At 33.0% G+C, this 24672-nt stretch overlaps 1 protein-coding gene across 1 annotated transcript in view; it reads left to right on the top strand.

The window, feature by feature from the left end:
- Nucleotides 1–23111, top strand: part of LOC117330164 (adhesion G protein-coupled receptor L1-like) — a 28354-nt gene extending 5243 nt beyond the window's left edge. Inside the window, exons 2-28 of the mRNA XM_033888385.1 lie at nt 612–679; nt 872–1086; nt 1498–1639; nt 5261–5403; nt 6905–7079; nt 7889–8017; nt 8253–8369; nt 8835–8941; nt 9538–9750; nt 10141–10209; nt 10801–10960; nt 11683–11814; nt 12405–12489; nt 13164–13293; nt 13654–13712; nt 14013–14142; nt 14509–14618; nt 14709–14808; nt 14973–15123; nt 16049–16115; nt 17349–17412; nt 18294–18382; nt 18575–18704; nt 19015–19056; nt 19566–19685; nt 20585–22548; nt 22832–23111. Coding sequence (XP_033744276.1) covers nt 616–679; nt 872–1086; nt 1498–1639; nt 5261–5403; nt 6905–7079; nt 7889–8017; nt 8253–8369; nt 8835–8941; nt 9538–9750; nt 10141–10209; nt 10801–10960; nt 11683–11814; nt 12405–12489; nt 13164–13293; nt 13654–13712; nt 14013–14142; nt 14509–14618; nt 14709–14808; nt 14973–15123; nt 16049–16115; nt 17349–17412; nt 18294–18382; nt 18575–18704; nt 19015–19056; nt 19566–19685; nt 20585–21190 — 3549 coding nt within the window. The 5' untranslated portion in view covers nt 612–615 and the 3' untranslated portion in view covers nt 21191–22548; nt 22832–23111. The remainder of the gene's footprint in view (nt 1–611; nt 680–871; nt 1087–1497; nt 1640–5260; nt 5404–6904; nt 7080–7888; nt 8018–8252; nt 8370–8834; nt 8942–9537; nt 9751–10140; nt 10210–10800; nt 10961–11682; nt 11815–12404; nt 12490–13163; nt 13294–13653; nt 13713–14012; nt 14143–14508; nt 14619–14708; nt 14809–14972; nt 15124–16048; nt 16116–17348; nt 17413–18293; nt 18383–18574; nt 18705–19014; nt 19057–19565; nt 19686–20584; nt 22549–22831) is intronic.
- The last annotated feature ends 1561 nt before the right edge of the window (nt 23112–24672 follow it).

Here is a 24672-nt window from a genome sequence, read left to right as displayed (position 1 = left end):
ATGAGATGTTAGTAACCTAAAGCCCATGACTTTAAGATAAAAAAAAAAGGCAAAAATTTGGTTTTACGACCAAAAAATAAATTTGTCATATGTGACTCAGCTTTCCTCACCTTCCTTTCAGTTGACAAGACACGGGAAGATCACAAGTTAAATTCGTGATTAATTGATAGCGCTAATGGAATCGTATGTGCTTCTCTACACACAGATGACGTTCTACACATACATTTCTTGAAATTGAAATTTGATAAAGGTTAATTTTTGGCATGGCATGCATATGCATAATGTTGTTAGGAGTTATTTAGTTTCTTAACACTTTCTTTAGATTTAACAACAGGAAATCGCGATAAGTGTATTCCGTGTACGTTTAAAACCTCCTAAGGTAGCAGTACTAGCAGAGCGAGACATATTATTTTATTTTTTTTATGAGATATTTTGACAATGAATTTGAGTTCATATATATACTGCAAAATTGCCTCAGATCATCGATTTTCCCACATCTTTACACATTTGCACGAAGGGAAAATCCTTTTAACTGTGCCATCGTAATAATAACCAACTTATGTATATCTGTATGTGTTTTTATATTTGTATTTTTTTCCATTATTTTTCAGATTCATGGATAAATCTGGATTTGGAACCATTGGGCTCAAGTTCTGGATAGTACTAAATGTTTGTCTCTGTAAGCATGTCTTCTTCATTATGTAATTAGGTTCATTTATGCATATTTTAACGTCATATGACCAGTCCAAATGGGAAATATTGCCCAGCTATAAGGGCTTATGGAGAACATTATTTTCAGGAATCGCCATTATGAAAGATTATATAATACACATGACAGTTTTGAAATATTACCCCTTTTCTGCTTCTGTAGTGGTCAATGGTCAACAGTCTAATGACGAATGTGGCCTTAATCAAACCTCCCTACACAAGACGGGATGGTCGGGCATGGTACGTAGCCAAAATGGAACTAAATATTGCGTATGGAAGATACAGGTTCCAGCCGGAAACTTAGTCAAGATCAATTTCACGCTTCTACTGATAGATGGCTTTATTCCGAGCTCGGACTGTACCCGGCACGGCGTCAAGGTGATTCATATTTCACATCTGATTAGCATATTCTCTGCATATAAGCATTTTTATACCATAAGTTTTCAAATTCAAATATCCCGTTACTTCTAAGTTTAATTTCGAAAAATTATGGGGAAATATTAATGAAGTATCGCAAAATTTCGTATGGATCATTGTTTTATACTGTAAGTAATGTAATTCAAAATAATGATAAAAAAAAAAAAAAAACACCATGAAACCTTTTCTCTTGTAGTCGAGCTATCTTCAATATGCCAGACTAATGAATAGATGATTTGTTACATTCGAATTCATTATAATCATAAATTAATCCTTTCATAATTTGAATATAATCAATATATCTTCTGATTTAATTATGTAGCCGTATTGTTTAAATCAAAATACATGTCAAATACAATAAATATATTGTAGGTGACAGGTGGAAATGTGAGTAGGTTATTTTGCCTAACCTCGACTACGACTGACTGGATAGTACCGTCCAATGAGGTGGAGATATCGATTGTATCTACCGATAAACTACACCGAAGTAACATATTCGCCTTGATTTATGAAGGTAATTGGATGTTTATATCTTTTGTTACACATGTGATACATTATTCCTTTTAGATATTTATATATCCTCAAAAACTGACCTTTATCATCATTCTTTCATCTCATTTATATATCATATCATTTATCCGAAGATTAAATACTGAACTCTATAATTTTTTGTGGAGTAGCAAAGTAGACAAGGTGAAAAGGGGGGGGGGGGGGGGGGGGGGGGGGGGGGGGGTTATAAAAAAACTATGCCGAAGGCGGGTTAAATGGTAGATATACAGTCTTTTATTATGGGATTAAAATTAACTTGGATCAGGAGGTTGTACTCTAAAACAAGCAAGTGGCACTGTTTACTAAGAAATACCATTGATACAGGACTTTTGGCTAAATGTGGTCCAGAATACATAAAAGAATGTGAAAGGAAATGTAAAAATAGTTTTTGGAAAGATGTATTCAAAGCTTGGGGGTATCTCAAAGATCAAGAAAACCTTTTAACTAGTAAGAATACTTCCATACTGAAAACTCCTATTTGGTTTAATGATAATATAAAAGTAAATAGACAAAAGGTATTTTACAGGAACTGGTACAGTAAAGGCGCAATTTTAATTAACGACCTGATTAAATTTCCAGTTCCTCTTACTTTTTATACATTTCAAGAATTTAAAGAAAAATATGACATCAATACCAACTTTCTTATATTCCATGGTATAATAAATTCTGTGAAAAATTACATTGCAAATAAGGAATCAGATAACAAACTCCTATCTTATCCGATAATACCCACTAACCTTGAAATTTTCTATAAAGATACTAAAGGCTCAAAAGATTTCTATAATATACTTTCTTTAAATAACTGTGTTCCGACTGGGAAAAGAAAGTGGAATGACATATTTCAACTTGATGAACAAACTTGGAAAATTATTTATCTGACTCCTTTTATTGTCACTAAAAGTTCAAATACACTGGCTTCAATATAGAATAAACCGGCATATATTAACTACTAATTCATATTTATTCAAAATTGGATTATCTGAACATCCACAATGTTTCTTTTGCAAAACAGAACCAGAAACAATAGTACATTTATTATGGGTGTGTAAGGAAGTACAGACTTTTTTTTGAGGAGTTTGATTTTTTGTAAGATTCTTTATTTTATACCATTTACTTTCAATAAAGAAACTTTCATTTTTGGTATGAGAAACAACAAAAATGTATATTATAAAACTGATAATTTTATTTTACTTCTGATGAAACAGTATATTTACTCAGCAAGATGTTTACAACAAGCACTATCGGTACCTGTTCTAAAATCTATAATCAAAGACAACTACAGAATTCAGAAATATGCATGCACAAGTAAAGGAAATGAAAACCTAGTACAATTTAATGACAACTGGAAAAAATGGAATAAACTATTAGATATTACACCCAATCCTTGACAATGTTATAGAAACATTTATGTTATCATATTTATTTGCTAATTCCAATATTATTCTCCTTCTTAAGTCAATTAATCTTCATGACACTGAATAACTCCATATATTTTCCTGTGTGTTTTTATTATTGTATAAAAAAGTTAAAATGGCACAACTCTCTCCCCTTTGTGTGTGTGTGTTTTGTGTGTGTTAGTGCGTGTGTGTGAGGGTGTGTTTTTGTGAGGCTGTCATCTACATAAACCTTTATACCCTCCTGTGTAGATATATAAATTATGATGATGATGATGATGATGATTGTGACTATGTTAATGATGATGATGATGATGATGATGATGATGATGATGATGATGATGATTGTGATGTTGATGATGATGATGATGATGATGATGATTGTGATGATGGGGATGATTGTGATGATGAGGATGACTATGATGATGACGATGATGACTATTGATGATGATGATGATGATGATGATGATGATGATGATGATTATTTTGATGATGATCATGATTATTTTTAGGATGGCGATAAGTGTTGATGATTGGAATTTGTTTGAAGGCATGTTGAAAGAAGGTGATAGATATGAATGAATGAGTGTGTATGAAGAATGAAAGCTATGTTTAGTGTTGTCTATGTTTTGTGTATATTACATATCTATGAAAATTGGAAAAATAAAACAATTACAAAAAATTATTCTTTCATCTCGTGCCATTGCCTTACATGTACTTATTCGTCATGTCATACAGTAATCACTCTGTCTGTCTGTCTGTCTGTCTGTCTGACCGTCCGTTTACATGTTACTCCTGACCATAACTTTTATATATCAATTGATTGATTCACATTGAACTCAATTTTGAATCTTTTCACTTATGAACGTTTTCTTTTGCCATGATGAAGCAATTTAGTTCATAATTAAACAAGGTCAAAGGTCAAGGTCAAATTTTGTAGCTCTTCTTCGATGGGCATTTTGTTATGACACTTTTAAAATGTTTGCTAGAATTGAACAATGAGTTTACTGGCCAAAGGTCAAGTAAATCAGGTCAAGGTCACTGATTAAAAGGCGAAGGTCTAATTTTGTAGCTTTTAACTAATGAACATTTTGGAAGGAGTCTAATGATCAAAGGTGAAGGTCACATGATTAAAGGTGAAGGTCAATTTGTTTTATGAACATTTTGACATGACATGATGAAGCAGAGATGTCCAGACCCTCACTTGATTTAAGTTTAAGGTTATTTGGGTCCATAGTTCAAGGACAAACTGAATATCTGAATATCACCCTCGATTTTGATGGCAGATGTTTTTAAATACATGTATAACAAATCAAAACAAACAAATGAAGATTGCACCAGTGTTTACATTTCTATTTGCTTAAGCAAATGTGGAAGGAAACAAGGGTCGCATCATAGCTAATGTGAAATGTTTATTTTGCTTTCATTTGATTATTTGTGAGGTCAAAATGTCAAACGCCAACTTTCCCTTTATGGGCAGATGACGTTTTAATGATAATGAGGAATATATTGCCACAATACGGAACCCTCGTTCTATTGCCTGCCATTGTTTAAGTTGTTGTATGTTTACTTTATAACTAATTCATTGTTGTTGATATGTTATTTATACTTTACTTGCAAATCATTATATTTCATGGTAAATTGATATCTATGTCAGTAACACAATGTACCCACAAGATAGTGTATGTATAACGTATTTTTCTCCACCAATCTCTTCAATATATTTCGAGGATAATAGTAATCTCAACAGGTACACTTTATGTGCATTTATTTCAAAATAATCTTCACCAGGTTTTCAAACATCATTTTATACCATGTATGTCTACACTTTAGAATCATATGGAAGCTACTGTATACCGGTAGTTGCTAAATTTCGCTGGCTAATATTTCGCGGTTGTCAGAATCGGGCCTGGTTCGCGGATATAAGATTTCATAAAACCAACTCTTGTGAATATTTTGCAATAAACATTTCCTAGTATTTGTGCGTATATATAAATATTTATCAATATCGGCTGGGTCATTATTTTTTAAGCTGTATTTAATTATAGCAAACGTAGCGAAAACAAATTCCCCACGAGTATTACCAACTATGCACTACCGGTATGCAATGAGGTTTTAGCAAATTAATCATCTCTGACTAGGGAATTATTCATTCTGAATACCTTTTTGATGCTCTTAATGTTTGTTTAAAGCTATTTGCGGAGGAATGCAGGATCTCGAAACATTGTTTGCACCTGAACTGCCACCCGGCACAGAAGACTGTACATGGACTATCAGACACAACCGAGCAGGGCGTAAAACGGCCTTTCACACAGGAAATACAGAAGACTGGACTGTAAGTTTAACATGATGTTTCCAATGACAAAGCACCGCTAATACTTACTCAAACAATTAGATACTGCTGGGATTAATTTGTTATCTAGACAGGATTAGAGGCGCTGTTGTGTAAACTGTTTAAAACCCAATTTAAATAAAGGATGGCTTGTACAAAAATGTAAGGTTCTGAAAAAGATTGGTAAATCTTGTTAACATTGTAGAAATAATCACGTGACTTTAAAATATGGGGGGCAGTTACATAACTATTTAGGATACTGTAAAGCCGTCAGGGTACATACTATTCGGCACTAAATTGGACACATTTACTCTCATGGTATATGATTAAAACAAACTAATGAAGAGACTAAATAATCGCTCATTGAACCGGAAGTTATAAACCAAATATAATGGCGGAGTCGGAGTGTGATAGATATATTCAGGATACCAAATTATTCATTCCCTTTAAAACTAAAAAAATAAGCAGCGAAGAATCAACTTCTTCAGGGTAATAACAGCATAAATATCTGATATTTGGTTAATAACTATGTCTTTCCATGTTCATTTTCTCTATACCTAGACTTTTCGGAGGAACATGCAATTTTTCAAAAAGGTCGATTATTTCTAATTAAGGATAAAATGCTACAATTCTCCGTAATATTTAGTAGTAACAGGAAGGTTCCTATTTTATTTGAGAAGGAAACTTTACCTGTTAAGCAAAAATATTATGTCATGGAACATTTTTTTTATCAAGTATGGCAATATGAACATTTAAAAACATACCTTTGGCATGATTGAAATATTATCACCTTTCTTTTGGTGATATATTGTGATAAATATTAGACAACGGAACAATAAAATTATGACCTTTCCATCAAAATAAAAATAACACAATATTGAATTTTTTCTATATTTTGTCTGTCTTAAACGGAAGTTATCGCCTCTTTGTATTTCATCGCGTTGCTCGGTCGTTATGTATCAGTACTCACAAACAATGAATTTACAGCCTGCACACAACCTAAGATCTGACGTTTGATCGGAAAGTTTTTTGTTTTTTTTTCTTTTTTTTTCTGTTTTTTTTTTTAAGTTAGCATTTTAGAGTGTATCATATCCCATTAAGTCACAATCTCTAATGGGAGTTAGAGTGGTAACAATGAAATCCCTAAAAGTATCAAACACGTCTGAACTAATATCATATAAGGAAATCGAATATTTCCAAAATGAGATCAATTTCACACTTGTTTCAAATGTGACACATGTAAAAGATAAACATGTGCTTAATACAGATAAAATGCTTTCCATATTGAAAATTATGTGTGCTACTTTATGATTTAGATATAATATATCAACCGAAAAGACCTCTTTGAAAAATTGACATTAAAATATTGACATCTAAGTGAAATTTGACATCCGTACAACGGCAATGTCAATTACATGATATAAAAGTGTCAGTTGTTGGTAATTAATTGACGTTTATTGCTGTCACGTTGAAATAAGTTCATAACGATGCATTTCAATTTCAGTATGACATTGAAACCCTGAATGGGACTATTACTGCTGACGTCACTAATCCGTGGATATATCTCGACTCCAACACCATCAACATAACAGTTCACAGGAGAAAAGAATCGGATTACAATAACCATAGTTCGACCAGCAACAATACACAGCCTTTAGGACTAACGGTTCAATCTTTAGGTAATGTTTGTCAATGTTACATGTTACCTGCATATATTCTATTTGTATTTCGATCCCCATTGATACACATTCATTGTCAAGGGGAGTGTTTATGATGCACGATTTGATTTATCTGTGCATTTCTGAGTGCGTACTCACCCAACATTTTCCTCACCGAGTCACTCCATCAAAATATCTCCGTTGATTAATATTTTTCTCACATTCCCCCATTAGACCTTTCGCTCTCTAGGCAATCGTCTTATCCCTTTATTTGGAAATTACCACTTACCTGTGCTAGTGAGGTAACAATATTCTCTACTCCTATTACGCATTATATTTATTTGGGCTTAGAATCAATATTTGTGCATACCAAATTTTTTCGTGTTTTTCTTCATTTTTTACTCCTTTAAATTGCTTTTGACGTTTGTGTTAAACTGCGATTCGGGACATTGAAAATGTTTTGTCACCACAAGGCCTGAAACGTTTGCAACGTTCTTCAATATTTTCAGAAATTGCGATTCTTCTGCGAATACTCTTTTGACATAATATGAAAATAATTAGTTAAAACGTGTATTACTTTGTAAGTTTTAGAATAGTTAATACCTGAGTACATATTAAGTTATAGTGTACCAACAAGTGGTACATATTCACTGGCTATTAAGGTGGTAGGTTGTAGTCACCAAAACATTACTGTTAAAATCAGATATTGGATTTTGTGGAATCAATGTTAAAAGGTTGCTATAGAGTAAAATAATTTCATTTAAGCTTTGTCAATTAAAAGGTTTAATGGTAAACAGATATCTCGAACTTTATTGAATATATTTAAACAGGAGCAGATAACCCGTGTCCGGAAGTTTGTGGCAAATATGGGTACTGTGAGCCAAAGAACATTAGCAGCGAATACTACTGTCATTGTATGAAAGGATACAAGGGTCAGAATTGTACAGAAATAGCATATGGTATGTATATATCAATTCATAATGTATTTGCTAATTATACGGCTTAGATATTATGTATTGTTCTTTATAATGGAAATAAAATCACAACAATGTTATTGAAACACCTCTATAATGGGTATAACGTCTTGATTTTTCATTATTCCTAATCGAAACATAGGACATTTTTTATGATGACAACATACATGTATACATACATGACGTGCTTGTATAGTTTTGCTCTATTTTTTTTTTATAGATGGACCATATTGTGACGAGAGTGTTGACGATGTTCTCGGAGACAATATACTTGTTCATTGGACCATAACGGAAGCCAACCATACAGATACCAAACCATGTCCTCAGGGACGAATAGGTAATCGATACATGTATATAAATACAAATAATAAAATATAAATATACATATGTAAAAAAAAAATCATCAAAGGTATGCTTGGAAAAATATTTTTTTCTTGTTGGTTGTATTCTGTCTTAGTATAAAAACAAATGGACCTATTGTGTTTGTTTGGTTTATGTTGGTTCTACTATTCTACTCATTTCTCTCTGTCCTTGTTATGTATCCTAAAACGTTGATGCAAGAACAAACATTTACTTCAAGTATGTTAGTTTTGTTTCCACAAAGTCTATCACTTTGATTAACACTTTTTTTCCGACAATGTTGATAATTGATTTCCACAAATGGGTTTATAGTGTTGATTACTGAGAAACCGGATACAAAAAAGCTACTACTATGATTAGGCTATACCGCTTATGCTGCAATTCAGTAAATCATCGAAGTTATTTATATGAAAAAAACGCATACCATTGTTAATTCCCACAGGCGTCGTAAGTAGGCCATGCATACCTGATGGTCAGGGAGGGGCAATGTGGGGTCGACCTGATTTAACCGGATGTGTCAGTCAGCACATCAAGGATATAGAAAATATGGTATGTATGAACACAAATATTACACAACGGCCCAGCATTATCATAATCCAGATCAGGTTAAGAATAGTCTGGTTACTATATTTTATAAAGCATACCTAACACGTATATAAAAGAAAGTAAAATGCATTTTTGTGTTACGATATCGTTGTGATAAGAACAACTTATTCATATTTTAAAAGTAATGCTGTTTATATGCACCTGATAAAACAAAATAAGAAAACTATAATCATATTGCTGTTTTCATATGATGAGAATATTAAATCTGTTTCATATGCACATGGACTAATAAACTTAAAATCCCCGTGTCACGTCTAAAATGAAGGTTATACATAGTTCAGGAGTGATCATGGATGAGAGAGTGATCGACGTGAAGATTGAATGTCTAACATGTCAAACATATCACTTACATGTAATAGCCGACCTTCAGCTTTATAATACACCATTATCACAATTATTATATTTTAATGATAACATTGTGTTAATACTTTATTGTGTTGTTACGCTACGATATTACGTAGACTTTGATAAAGCATTCTCTTCGTTACTTTCCATTTAAGCTGTCCAGTGGTATATCAAATCTTTTTCGAATTATTCAGGCAAATCAACTGAAACAGAACAATGCAGTCGATAAAACTGCTATAATTAACATCACGGCCAGCATTGTAAATGCCACATCATCTCAAGGTGATGGTCCGGCGGCGGCTCTGTATCCTGGGGATCTCGTGGTATCCACAGACGTGTTCCGGACAATCGCTGATGTTTCCAAACAATCCAGAGATAATCACAATGACTTAGACGAAATCGCACAGGTGAGGTTAAAATTTAAAAGAAATAAGTAAAAACATTTGTCAAAATTTCATGCATGTTTTTCCTTGTTTAGTCAATATGAAAATATTGGAGTTAGATGTAATTTCCATTGCTAATTGTGTTTTGCTTTTAGCAAGTTATCATAAAAAAGAAGACTTGTCAATCTTGTCGATGTAATATGGAATATATTTCACTGATTCGTTCATTAGATACGTCACGAACATTCAGGGGATACCTATCAAACTATTTCATGTAGTATATATGAGCTTTGATACAAACAGGTGGTCAAGAATACAAATTTAATACCACCGTCTGTTTTGTTATATATATGTACATATATATATATATATATCTTCTGTCTGTTTTGTAACATATACATATATCTTCCGCAGGGCTATGGCGAGGCTGTGAGTGGATTGGTCGACGATAAAATCGCACACGTCTGGAAACTAATTGATTTGGTATAATGTTGTTCTATGCTATTATCACATTTAAAACATAGTTAGCATTATTTTCAACCGTTAATTGAGTTATAGAGAAATGTAGTATCATATAATGTATATCATAAATGTTCGAGTGTATGTTTTTTCGTGGTTTGGAGTTTTCAAATTATTTCGTGGGTACAAATATTTCTTGTTTACTCAATGCAACAATAATATGAATAACACTACATGAAATATTTTTTGTTGTATTTAAATTAGTGGTTCCATAGCAACAATGAAAACATTGAAGGTTCATACACAATGAACGTTTCATTTTATACAGTACTGTAAAATGATTCGAAGTTATCAGTATTATAGATATCTTATCTAATAGCTTAATTGGGTCTTTAGATTTACCATGACCTAGAACCTAGTGGTCGTTTGGGAAATAAAGAGTCATTAGTTACGTCATCATGTAAATCTATGTCAAAGTCGAGTTATGAAAATAAGATAAATTTGTAAGAACAACTAACGAGCATGATGAACCCATGGAACCTCTCACAAGGGACTTGAATGTTCATCTATAAACCAATATGAACTATTTTCTTCTGACTATGATATATTTTGAAGGATTTTGTCGAAGAGAGGATGGCGTCTATTTTGACGTCGATGGCAACTCTTGCTGGAAACATTGCAAACGTCAGGGTGTCGTCGGAACACAAAAGGAACAAACGCGAGATGTCCAATCAGAGTCAAAGTCTATCAATCAATTCCTCCACTGACAATATAGGTAAGGATAAAGGGAAATGACGAAACGAAATTCAATGGAACAACAAACTAATTCTGTCAGAACATTATATTGGTAATGAATATATGTAAATAGTATGTGTTCACTAGTATCCGGTTTTGTAGTTAGTAGACATTTCATGATGTTCGTCTAACATTTATGTTTGATTAATATGAGGACAATTTAATGGGGCATTCCTTCGTCTGAAGCTTAGGTCGTCAAAATTAAACTTACTGGAAAATATGTATTTGTTTTGCAAGTTCACGTAATAAAAGTTATAACCTTTACATTAATACGGCAGTTTTACTCCCAATATTAACCAAATTTCTTCGAGTATTAAGTCCTGAAAATTCTGAATTTGAACTATCACTTTATCTATCACCAATCACTCCAAAGACATACGCCTTTTTCCTGTACATTCGGCGTCAATTTCATCACATGTAGTCAAAAACACTCATGTAATCACCGTTCGGACATATATTTCATCAATAGGAATTGTGCATGTCTCTGATGTCTGAACGAAGGAATGCCCCTTTAACGGAAAACATAGTCCGTGCCCATGTATTATTATATTGTACACCAGGCGACTCCATTTATTCAAGATACATCGAGCTTTTTAAAACTAGTGCTTCATACAATAAAACATAATTTTATGAGAAACTTTAACTTTTTATCATTGTTCATTAATGTAGCCTTTGTTAAACAAACAAATTATTGACTTGTAGATTTCAGTATAACTTTCCATGAGAAGATCGCGATGTGTGACACTTTATCATCCTTCACCATGGGAGGTAACTCTGACAGTTCTATCACTATTCCGTCGACTGTGTTCAGGAACGCAGTAAAAGCATCTCAAGGTAACGAACAATTAAAGACAATATTTTTTACCGAACTTGATAGGATTAACCTGCATTAATTATTTTTCACCGGAAATTCATACTTCCTTGGGGTTTGCATGTATCAAAAGTAGGTCACTCTGACCTGCATTTGTACCTTTTTAAGATCGATATACCACGAGCTTTTCTAGAACGATTTTGATAAATTACATATAATATAATCACGAGTGATAGATCCTATTTATAACACAACTTCTTTATGAAATTTACTTAAATCCCTCAAATTAATACGACAATGCCATTTCGTCTGTTATTTTCTCTACAAAGACAATCATGCTGTCATATATTGTGACAGCATTAATTATCTATGACGTCACAACAGTCTTATAACACATGCATATTCCAATAAGTACATTATAGGCGTATTTCATGAAAAACAAGCCAGTTACATATTTCTTTGATAGTTTGTTCATGAAAAAATATAACTTTTAAACAGTTACTCTTGAAAGGAATTCCATGGATCGAATTCGTTTTTACATCTATATAGATTTGCGTGTGATTTTAAAAATACTTGAATTTTTGTATAAATTTCGTTTTGTAATAATTCACAGACAGATACATACAGGTTTATGCGGCACGATTTTCATCGATTACCGACATATTGACGTCATCACAGCAAGAGCAAGAAAAACAAACGTAAGAGACGTAGATTTTATATAAAATGTAAACTTTATTTGTTTTATGACAAATGCGAAACAAGTTACACCATCTTATATTTATCACTCTTGTTGGCCCGGATTGCCCCCACGTAGGTTCTTACTCTGGGAGGAGGAGTCTCGGGCTTGGTGACTTCTCACATTTTCACGTTCGATCGGGGAATCGATCCCCGGTCGCCTAAGCGGAAGGCAAATATGTAATCACTTGGTCACCCGGCCACCCATATGATTTTATATTAATGTCTACTTTTTAAGTTATTCAAGGAACATTCGTCTTTACTATTTACATCATTGTATAATTTATTATGTTAACTCCGTGCATGTCTTTTCCTCTATAGTGACAGGGAATGTCTTCACTATAGAATCATAGTTCAAATTTGACAGAAAATATTCAATTGGTACATGAGTCATTTTGAAACGAAAATGGTATCCACAGTGTTCGTTACACAATAGTATTACATACAAATAAAACAATTACAATTATACCAGTCGTTGACGTTAAGACTTGTCGACTATACCGAGAAAATCAAGACAACGCATTTGCGTATTAGGTATATATCACTTTGTTTTCAAATTTGAATTTTAGTCGATACAGTCCAAACAGACTTAATGATTCTGATAATTATAATATTGGTTTGTATCTAATTAACACAGACGCCAAGAAAGTAAGAATTTTCAAGGAAAGTTTATCAACTCCGATATAGTTTCTGGAAGTGTTCTGAATATTCCTGAGGATGTTTTTGACAATTTAGACGAGCCAATCAGGCTTGTCATCGAAATCAAGGTATGTCATTTGCATATAATTCCGAATATGTAAAATATGCATGTCTTTTAATTTAGTAGTTTAAAAACATATACGTAATGCAGACATAATTTATACTTATGTAATCATTTTAATCATACTAAATTCGAGGTTTCATCGTTTTACAAAATAAAATCTGCAAATATTATCATTTTAACAGTATTCTGGTAAATGTGAAACAGTCTTGTTAGCAAAAATAATTACATGCAATGTTCAGTTGATTTTATTTTACATGATTTATATGACTTGGTTGTACTATAATGGAGCATTAATGTTTGATTAAATGCCAATTTCATATTTCTCCAGATTCATTATAATGACAATGTATCGCCTTTTCTTCAGAACATTACCTTACTGGCATCCTACAAAGAAAAGTGCGTTTTCATGAATTTGACAGAAGAGTAAGTATTCAACTTTTTAATTTTTCTAGGCACAATAAATGATTTTGCTTAACAAAATCAGATATAATGTTATAATGTTCGAAATAATGATTCTAACACTTGATACGATCTCTCCTTTTGATTTTGAATTTTCAAAGTGCTTATTCACTTTCGAATTCCAATTTTTTTTTTTTTTTATATTTTTCTATTCCGGTTATTTTTTCAGAACTGATGAAAAATCTGTTTTGAGTAACGTTTGCTTTGTTGTGGGTTGTTATCTGAAAATATTTTGCAAGCAAGGCGTTTTTATGTCTTTTGCAGCAGCCATGAAATGCGATGGTCATCAAAAGGGTGTCGAGAGGACGTCACAAGTTCAAATAACACACATATTGTGTGTTTATGTAACCACTTCACTAACTTTGCAGTACTGATGGATGTCTTCGGAGTTGCTGTAAGTGCGTTAAGAGCTAATAAAGTGTTGTGGACCAGGATAAAGAAAATCATTTTATTAGACTACATATGCAGTAGATATTTTCTTAAATTGACTGGCCTTAGATCATTTAAATGCAGAAAAAAACTGGAAGGGTGTCTGCGAGTCTCTATTGCTAACAGATAAATAACATACCATTTGTATCACTCGGCCATCTTTAATAAAGAATTTCTATTTCTCCTCGTGTAATTTTCAGTAACTGCCCATATAACTCTAATATAACATCATATGAAAGTGGATGTATTCTAGGTAAAACATGTTCATCCTTGTTAATTGATATCACCATTACTTGTTATATGTTTTATCATTATAATTATCATTTTATAGGAGAAGATAGATGATGACGACAATGCTGTTCTTACCTATATATCGTACGGGGGAGGAGGCCTGTCTGTCCTTTGTTGTATCATTTCGGTCATAGTTTTCGAATATTACAGGTATGTAATTTGTTTTAAATATTTTCCATCCTCGTTAGCTTTCGAACCACGCCTATGTCTGCATGTCATTTCTTTTGGTTTTCTTTCCAGAATACGTAATGAAAGGATACGGACGCATGAACAACTGGCTATCACCTTCATATTCGTTCAAGTTTTGTTCATTGGTGGCATTGATCGAACGGAAAATCAGGTAATTGTTCCTTACAATAACAATTGTTTTCAATATTCTAAACAACAAAGAGTGAAACTGTCACTGTCTTTGAAAGTAGTCGCTATTACGTTTCGGTATTGTTTTTATACAATAAATGTTTTATGTCGGATTAACGAAATATATATTTGTTCATTTTGTTACAGTATGTGTGCATGTCGATTGCCATCGCACTACATTACTTTCTGACGGCCATGTTTTGCTGGATGTTGCTGGAAGGATTCCATCTATATGTTCTCTTAGTAAAGGTTTTCAAAAGAGGACGAAACTTCGGCAAATACCTCTTAGTTGGTTGGGGTACGTGTTAATAAAGAATTTCTGATCCCTTTAGACACCGTTTCGTTTTTTACATTAACTTGTCTGGCCGTCATTATTTTTTATTACTATTTTTCCATTCTTTTTATATTTACTTATCTGTTTTATCACTGATATGATAAACAAATAAAACATTATTAGAAAAAACGTAACTTGCTTATCGATATGTCATATCATTGATCAGAAATATATAAATATATGCAGATATATATTATTAAGAGAATGGTGATTTCTTTATGTGGCAGCGGGTATCTGCTTTTTGTCGAACAAAGACATTGCATTTTAGCATACAAATCAAGAAACCCTATTGCGATTAAGTGATCACTAGATAATACGTACATGTAGCATGACCTCTTTAAAACTGTACGAACACTTTCAATCCAAATATGTATATGTATGCAGAAGACCATTGAGTGTAAGATGACCGTGAATAGGTCAACTTCGCGGGCCAATGGTTATGATCCGCCCACTTCGTTTAGTGAAGAGGAGTAGGCTTATCATAACATCCGACTATCGAAGATGTAAATAGATAAATATTTGCAATTTCACCGCAAAATTTGACATGCTGTCTCATCAAAGGTCAGAATAAGGTTAATAGGTGTCTTCCGTGTATATCTGGAAGATATTCTTGAAGAAATTAAACGTTTGAGTAAGGTATATGTATGAACTGTATTTTAAGTTTTCAACCAGGTAAAAAGTGTACACAGCATGCAAATTGGTGCTCCTTTCGACAGCGCATCATTGGTGATGCAATAGAGTATTTCTTTGCATAAAATTGTATGTATATATATAATTGAAAAATAAAATAAAAAAAAAAAAAAAAAAAAAAACAACACGACAAATGTTTCGCAAACACATGATATATACATGTATATATAATTGATGGTTATTACATTCCTATTTGTAGGGGTCCCATTAGTTGTTGTTGGCATAACAGCAGGAATATTCCACGACAAGTATGGAAATGATAAAGTGTAAGTATAGAACAATAACTATTCAGAGCATGTCTAGTTTGGTATAGTTTGTAAATTGTATAAGAATTCATTATAAAAACACCTATTGTTATCGTAACACATTAGTGCTATTCGTGTAACTACAAGCAACGAGTAGTTTAAAAACACTTGAAACGTCTGAAACTGATATCGTATAGCACTTAAAATGTATCTATTTGTAGAGTACAAAGGAAATCTTATTCTCTGTGTGTTAGATTGACAATAAACTTAGCAGCGTGGCACGTAGTGTCTTGAAAGACGACTACTATCAGCGTGTGGTATGTCGAAATAGAAACCCCGTCTTTGATAGTTTGTCTCCGGGTTAGGATGATGTTCGGGCAAGATTTATGTATCGTTATTTATGTGAATAGGTAAATGATACATTTTACAACTAAATTGGATTCGTTTGTATTTTTTTATTGAAATGCAAATTGCGTTAATTTTAGAAACATGATACGACTCGGTCACAGTGTTTGTTAATCTTATGTAAATCTTTAAACCGTTCGCTACACTCACTAGTTGTCGAATTTTAAAACACCAAACATGAAATACACATATCTTCTTTCTTTGGTTAAAGAGCATTTACAAACAATTTCTGTGATTGAAGTTTACAGGGAAAATTATAAAATTTGAGTTGCACATGTAAACAATGAATTTACCCTAAAAAAAAATAAAAAATAATAATCATTTTTACAAAAATAAAGGTAAAAATATGTTCCCCTGACCGCGAAATGTTTAGTTAATAATTAACTCAAACAGTTTCGCCGTATTTCTCGATAAATGTAAACATGCAATATTGTACTGTACTGTATGATTGTATCCGCAGATAATTATCTTCGCCAATCACTTGCCTCTCTGGATACTAACATATAATTTTTCAATAAACATATTAAAAGACTCATACGACTAAAATGATTTCAATGAAATTTGATTCGACAGTGTTGTAATAATACATGTAATACATACAAGACAAGCTGCAGATTCTGATGAAATTAACTCTGATTTACCGAACTGATATCTGCTGACTGGAAGACATACGTTTCTCGACCTCTCTTGCAACTTCATCTATTTATTACATTTGTTTGGTTTTCTATTTTTATACAGATTTATTTCGCTACATAATTATCATGAGGTGAGATAATTGCAGAGTGTGCTTCGACGTAAAAAATATTTTCACGACGTGATATAATCTTAATTTGTATATGTATATTGCAGTTGTTGGCTGTCCCACGACATGCTCCTCGTTGTCTTTCTACCTGCTGTTGGCCTCGTCATCGTTGTAAGAGGGTTACCTTTTATGTCAATCAGTCATGAATAAAATGCTAATTTTAGATCTGAAGAAACATGACAAAGTTCTATCTGAAGAAACATGACACAGTTTATGCATTAATTGTGACGAGATACAAGGCGTGTAATAAACGCATTACGCTAATGACCCGGAAATATTAAATTTGCATTAAATTAATTTATTTGTCATTAAATGCAGGTTAAGGATATTGAAATTAGACTACTATCATATATATGTGTATCTGTTTCTATGGATATATTCGTTATATAAATGTTAATGAGAAGAAATAGGACACACGTGTTCATGATTTTTCTTGTACTTTAATGAAAACATATTTTATTGTAAAATACTAGTGGTTGATTTATTGGATGTTTTCCCATAAACATCTATCGCGATAAGAACCTCTTATATAGCTTTTTAAGATGGTCATAATTGCAGTCTATCTAACGTGAGTTTAACATAATAGTATTTACAGTCTGGGGGTGGGGGGGTTGTCGAGTTCATAGAAAATGAAATGCGAAAAATGATATACATGTAGCAAAAACGCACAGTCCAAACGTACATGTATGGCCAGTGACCACTCCTTTAAACTAAGAAAATAGACTGTTAATACATATGCTCTTTTATATAGGTTCATTTTGAAATGCAACAGAGATTAAAAAGCTGTCACTTACAACAAATTTCTTCAAAAATTTGTCTCTTGAGTCTTAAAAAAGGCTATTTGATGATTCACATATTTCGTCTGTCGTCCTTAGGGTTGCCTCAGTAACTCATATGTCCTCTTTGTATGGTCTTTTCGAATTTAAGGTTTGATTGTGATATACATGTGTTTGTGACTTTTTCATGTCATTACATCAATATTTCTATTACAGATAAATACGGTTGTGTTACTAATGGTTCTGAGGATAATGATGAGAACTATGCCAACGAGGGCTAATTCAGAGGATCGTTCGGCAATAAGGTAATCTTAGATAAACACAACTTCATGTATACTTATTTGTATCTATAAAACGAAATTGATTGAGAGATTTGTTGTCCATTTTCGTGCTTTCATGTTTGAAAAACGCCATTCCATTCCATGTCTTTGATAATCTCTTCCTGAAATCATATGTATAGGGGATTATCATATCGAATTTAACTAATTTTATATCAGGGCTGGATTAAAAGCAGCTGTTGTCCTTCTGCCACTACTTGGACTAACGTGGACCATAGGATTTCTCTCTGTAGAAAACAAGGAGGCTTTAGTATTCACTTATTTATTTACTTTGTTCAATTCCCTCCAGGTAAGAAACACTGCATATTTTATATTCATGTCAACTATTCATTACAATCAAAATTGCTTTGTTTAATCATTTACATTGTATTCAAATCTCCTCCAATGTATTGTATAATTTCCACATGTTGCCTTTTAACTATATTGTGGAGTTTTAATTCGGAAAGGAACAACAAACATATCTAAAAATCAAACATAAAAAAATCAACAAACAGTTATAAACCCAATACGATATGAAATACAATTACGAAGTGAAGTTTGAAAATGACAAATGCTTGACACTTTTGAAATATAAAATGTTTAATTTCCTTTTATCCTAGGGTGTGTTTTTCTTCATTTTTCATTGTCTACTCAGCGTTGATGTAAGTACTAAAGCATTATTTAATGCTTTTTATCTGTGCATTTGAATAATGACAATGCCTTACACTTCTAAAAAAATCATAGATCACGTTATGCCTGATAATATGGAATAATGGGTACTCCTACATAAAAGTTGTAATTAAACCAACCCTAGTGATGGTCAAAAGATATATACTTTTCCGTACCGGAACAAGAGGGAAAGAAATACGGCTGGGGTCATTTTTGATAAATTCATTATAAAACCAAAAGTCTTTAACTTTTATAATGAAGAAAGAATATTCTTTGTCGAATGAAGTATTGTTAATATACCATTTTTGTTTTGTTTATATCTTAAAACTGCTGTACACATTATTGATTTTTCAATCAGATAAGCACACTGTTGATTTTGTGCATCTACCAGATTGACTTTACTAGCTTGAAATGAATTATTGATACAAATTAATAGAACTTTTGATATAGGTAATTGTGTATACGGAACTAGAGTAATTATACTATGTCGTTCCGATTGCAGGTCCAGAAGGCCTATAAAAGGCAGAGTAGGAAGAAGAACTCTATCAGCTGGACAAACTTTACTGGAAAGACACGTAAAAGTTCTGACCAAGACACGTTCTATAGTAATAGTAAAGAATCGGTATGTAATTTTAATTGTGAGTTAACGCAAAGAAGAGCAACCCAATAGTATCTTTTACCAGATGTCTTATTTATACATAAATGCATTGTATGTACATTTATATCTTGATACATTATTGCAAACAGTTTCAGAATTTGAGGGCAAGTTTTACATGGAAACAGGAAACAGATGGAACTTCCTGTTATGTGTTACATTAAAAGAAATTTCATGTCGTAGTCTGCTGTCGATATTATTTCAATATATCCATAAGACTAAGACAAAACGAAACAAGGCTCTTAATCTTAATTAACCATTCGAATTATATTTAATATTGGCCTACTTCGGGCGTCAACTATTTACTATAATTAGGCTATTTCGTCTAATGTGATTACATAAGCATATAAACAACAACTAATCACTGCCGAGCTTTTAAATGGTGACGCATGCGCAAACGAAGTCTAGTTGCAGTCAGACCAAAGGAGCAAAGGTCGACTAGACATGCGCATCGTAACTTCTTGATTCTCTAAACATGTGCATTGCATGTAACCAAAGTGAGTTCGCTTCTACAATAGCTAGATCATACTCACTATAGTAGACGCTCCAAGTAGGCCAATGACGTTAATGTATGTACTCTCTGAGGATTACAAAAGTGGATACACTCCTTATTACCATAATACTGTCACGTATTTTCTGTTTTCATGCTTTAAACGAACATGGCAGGTTTTCACAACATATCTGAAGAATATTAAATTATTTTCCATTTCATATACATTGGTTGTTATGTTCAGACCATTTAGTTTTAAACTGATATTTCCCAAAGGTTTATATGAGATACGTGTATCGGTAACAGAAACCATGGCTTTCGGAGATCCAAAATCCACATAACTCTAGTAATGTTTTATTATGTAATGTTTTCTCAGGTCAATACTCTAGTCACAGATGCTTCGTCATTGGACAGAAGGACAAGAACTTTGGCAAATGGAGTAGACAGGATTTATAGGGATGCCAGGCAAAGCGACAGCCACAATTACTCCTCAAATATCTTGTATCATGACCAACTGTATAGGTCAAAAAGCGATGAGACAGCTAAGACGACCTCATTCAGGCATCAACACGAAAGCATAAGTTTCGATGATCAAACAGGCTTGCGATTTTATCGTGGACAATATTCTCTTAAAACACCACCAAGACGTAGCTCTGTCAGGTATCAGGATGAGGGCGAGCATACACCCAATGGACGGCAGTTGGAAGATTCTACCCCTTCCAATATCGAACCCACGTATAGCAAGCCTTTCAAACGAGTAGAGCATCAGCAACCGTTGAACTCGGAGATCAAACCACAGGACAACCACGTGATAAATCACGTGAAATTTCAAGGGAGCGAGATTACTGAGGAAGACGAAGTTTTCAAGCGAGATCCGATAAGAACTACTCCTAAACGAAAGGGTCCAATTGTAAACACCGTGTCCAGTGAAGACTTTTTAAAGGAACTCAAACAAAGAACAGCCAGTTTTAGGGATAACTGAATCAGTGGCATTTAACTGACATAAAGGAACATGCATCTTTAAACGTCAAGGTGATAAAACCAACGACACTTTGAAGCTACGTCGGTATGTCTGGTTATCAGACCGGATGTTGTAGCGTAGAACATTGTATGTCTCACGCACTCTCCTTTACATTAGTGGAATTCAGCTGCCTTCAGATGGGACATACTACACGTACTCGCTCTAATGTTGTGTACTCGTAATCTATTGAGTATTTATATTAGCTGACATTTGCAAATAACTATCATGTCTGATTGAATTAGAAAACTAAAAAAAAAAAACTTTCATTAGTTTAACGTTCCGGAGAATTCATTTTCAAGTCAAATAGAGATGGTGAATTTTATCAAACTGATGTTATTCCTGCTGTGTTGGCAAAAAGAAATACGACTATTGGTAGATTATGTTGCTCATATAACCCTAAACTACAACATGTACCTGCATATGACCATTAACTTAGTATTGATTGGTTATTTACTGCTTGTTTTTCTTTGTTTTGTTTTTTTTAATTTTTTGTATTTCCGTGTAAAATCATGTTTGAGTTGTATGAAACATTTAAATATATAAACTATCATTTGCAATCTCCATGACGATGAAAGAAACAACATTGACCGATACAGTAGGTCAGAAATATTATAGCATTGAAGTATGAATATTCATTGAGATATGTCCATTTCACAAATTATTTATTTCGTATTCAACACTGTTTACAGAAAAAGGTCATAAGTCACGAAAAAATAAAACGGAGCAGACCCCGCAACCCGTTTTACATTGAAACCTGATGCTATTCATCTGACATTAAGGCCAACCTTTGTCATATACACAGTATGTTTCAAAGTGTTCTCATTTTTTTTTTTTTTTTTTACAAAATTCAATTTGCTTAATCTCATATTTTGATCACCATTTCTGATTTCGACAATGACTCGCTGAAACTTATTTTAACTCTCCGCACCGGTAGTAACCCCGTATATAATGATGTTTAATTGCAGAAGTACTGAGGCCTCCACACAACAGCTGCATATTCATCCAAATCGCACTTAACCAGCACTTCTGTATTAGTACTATTTTCGTTGTTGATTTTATTTAGCTTCTCGAAGTTTATCTTAACCTGCTTGTCACGTTTTATTTCGTTTGAAAATAATTCGGTTCAGGATATACACATGTATTTAACGTTCTTTTGCAATCTAACATTGAAAACTGTACAATTTATGCATGTGTCATTAGTATTTCCCCATCCGGATATTCCTTTTGATCTGTTTCGAATTTAGTTGCCTCTTGTTATCATTTTCGACCCTCAGCATTACTGACTACTCCAATAATGACGAAAGAGCTGTCTGATGCAGGTTAATTAGTTTAAACATATTTTATTGTATTAAATATATACAATAGGATTGGGCACAAGTTTTCCAACTTATATCAAGCCCTTTCCATACAATATTATATAACACATACAAAATATACAAGATGACATTAACAATAAAATAATTATTTAGTGTGGAAGTGTGGATAAGGGAGGGTAAGGATGGGGTGTAAGAAGGTGCAAGTATGTGAAAGGAAAGTGACAATCTCCTTCATTTTAATTCTTTTATGAAATAATTTAGACATTTCCACTAGTAATTGAAACAGGTTAATTCATTGTGTCTGTTTTGTATCTAACTCTCTAGTATTGAAGGTGCTAATATCGTATGTGTCTATCATTTGCCTGTATAATCTTTATCATTCTGTATATCACTCCCTAGGATTCATTTTTTTAAAACATTTACACATTTTACTATTATGTAAATATTATGTAAGACAGCGGTTACATTGTGTTATATACCGTGTAAATGCAATCATATCATATGACATTTCAATGTCACTGTTATATATCGTGCCGAAAACTCATTAAATATATGATGAAATTGTACATTTGCATTTCTTATATATATATATACATATGCGATTTAGCATATACTTCGTTGTGATATATTCATTCCAATATGTCAAAGAAATCCTAATTTCAGCTCATTATTTAATTAACAAAAGCAAAATGTGAATACAATTTTCATGGAGATCTTTTGAAAATTATACAAAGGAAATACTTCCGGAATGGAATGACACGCATCATATATACATTTTGTAAGTATTACAAAGTAGGTCGACTTGTGAAAATGCCATGCTCTCTAAATGAAAATAGGGATTACAACAAATATTTCCCAGCCATATTATTGAAGAATGAAGACGTTAAATGTTAGATTACATGGAGATTGAGTAGTTCCAAATAAGGTACTGACAACCATCGTCTTAAAGGCTTACTATTCCGGAGGGTCTGTTTTGTCCTTCTGTTGCAGGCCGCGGTGGCCGAGAGGTTAAGTGTCCCGACACTTTATCACTAGCCCTCCACCTCTGGGTTGCGAGTTCGAAACTTACGTGGGGCAGTTGCCAGGGTACTGACTGTAGGCCGGTGGTTTTTTTTCCGGGTACTCCGGCTTTCCTCCACCTCCAAAACCTGGTACATCCGTAAATGACCCTGGCTGTCAATAGGACATTAAACCAAACCAAACCAAACCAAGCCTTCTGTTGCTGGATTACATACATGAAACCATGCTTACGGCATGACAAACATATTGTAACGCTAAAATTAGATTTGCTTTACTCTATTATTTATATGTTTTTACACTTTCATTTTGCCAAATACAAATTACCTACCTGAAATTTTAAATAGTCCTTTTTTACAACTTCCAAAGTACTCTATATAGATGCAGAAGTAGGAGAGGCGCTATTTTGAATTATGGAAACTTTTCTGTTATTACGTTTTACTTTTTTATCACATGGCGACGGTCGTTAGCAAAGAAATGAAATTTGTGTATAACACAAATGCATTATACATACAACTAAATGGTGGGTCAGTAACCTACAGCTTATATTTAGAATCAAGATAGTTTGTTCTTCAACCTTTAAATGTTGTTTCTAATTTCTGTTCATACCGAGGCACGTGTGTACATAAATATTAAATATTGTCAAAATAAATAAATAAAACATTTTTATTTATTTTGAATGTTATTAAAACTCACAAGGGGAAGAACATGCCTTCATCAAGGACATACCGGCTTAAATACACCCTCTCAACCAACAACTAATGTATGTACTTAATGTCACGAGTTTCCACAATACGTGTGGGAAAGAAAAAAGGGAGAAACATCTGTATAATCTTAAGAATTATAATGAAAGTTTACTTTTTACTACGTATCTAAGCGAATGTGGAGGCTTTAAAGAAGAAGGATAATTAATCCTGGCTGGAACATAAAGGAACTTTAATCTAGCGTGATGGCTGAGAGGTGTCGTATCGAGGGTACAACAATGTCCTTATCGGTTTCCTGTCGTTTTTCCACGTGGTTTCAAGTTATGTCAATAGGGCTTCAAACAAAACAGTATGGTGTCTACTTGGGTATAGATAAAACTGCTTTAGATTTGGTATCAAAGGGATT

Source organism: Pecten maximus, chromosome 6, assembly GCF_902652985.1.
Source record: "Pecten maximus chromosome 6, xPecMax1.1, whole genome shotgun sequence".
NCBI lineage: Eukaryota > Metazoa > Mollusca > Bivalvia > Pectinida > Pectinidae > Pecten > Pecten maximus.
Note: the sequence above shows the minus strand (reverse complement) of the source record. Positions and strands in the feature narration are given on the sequence as shown.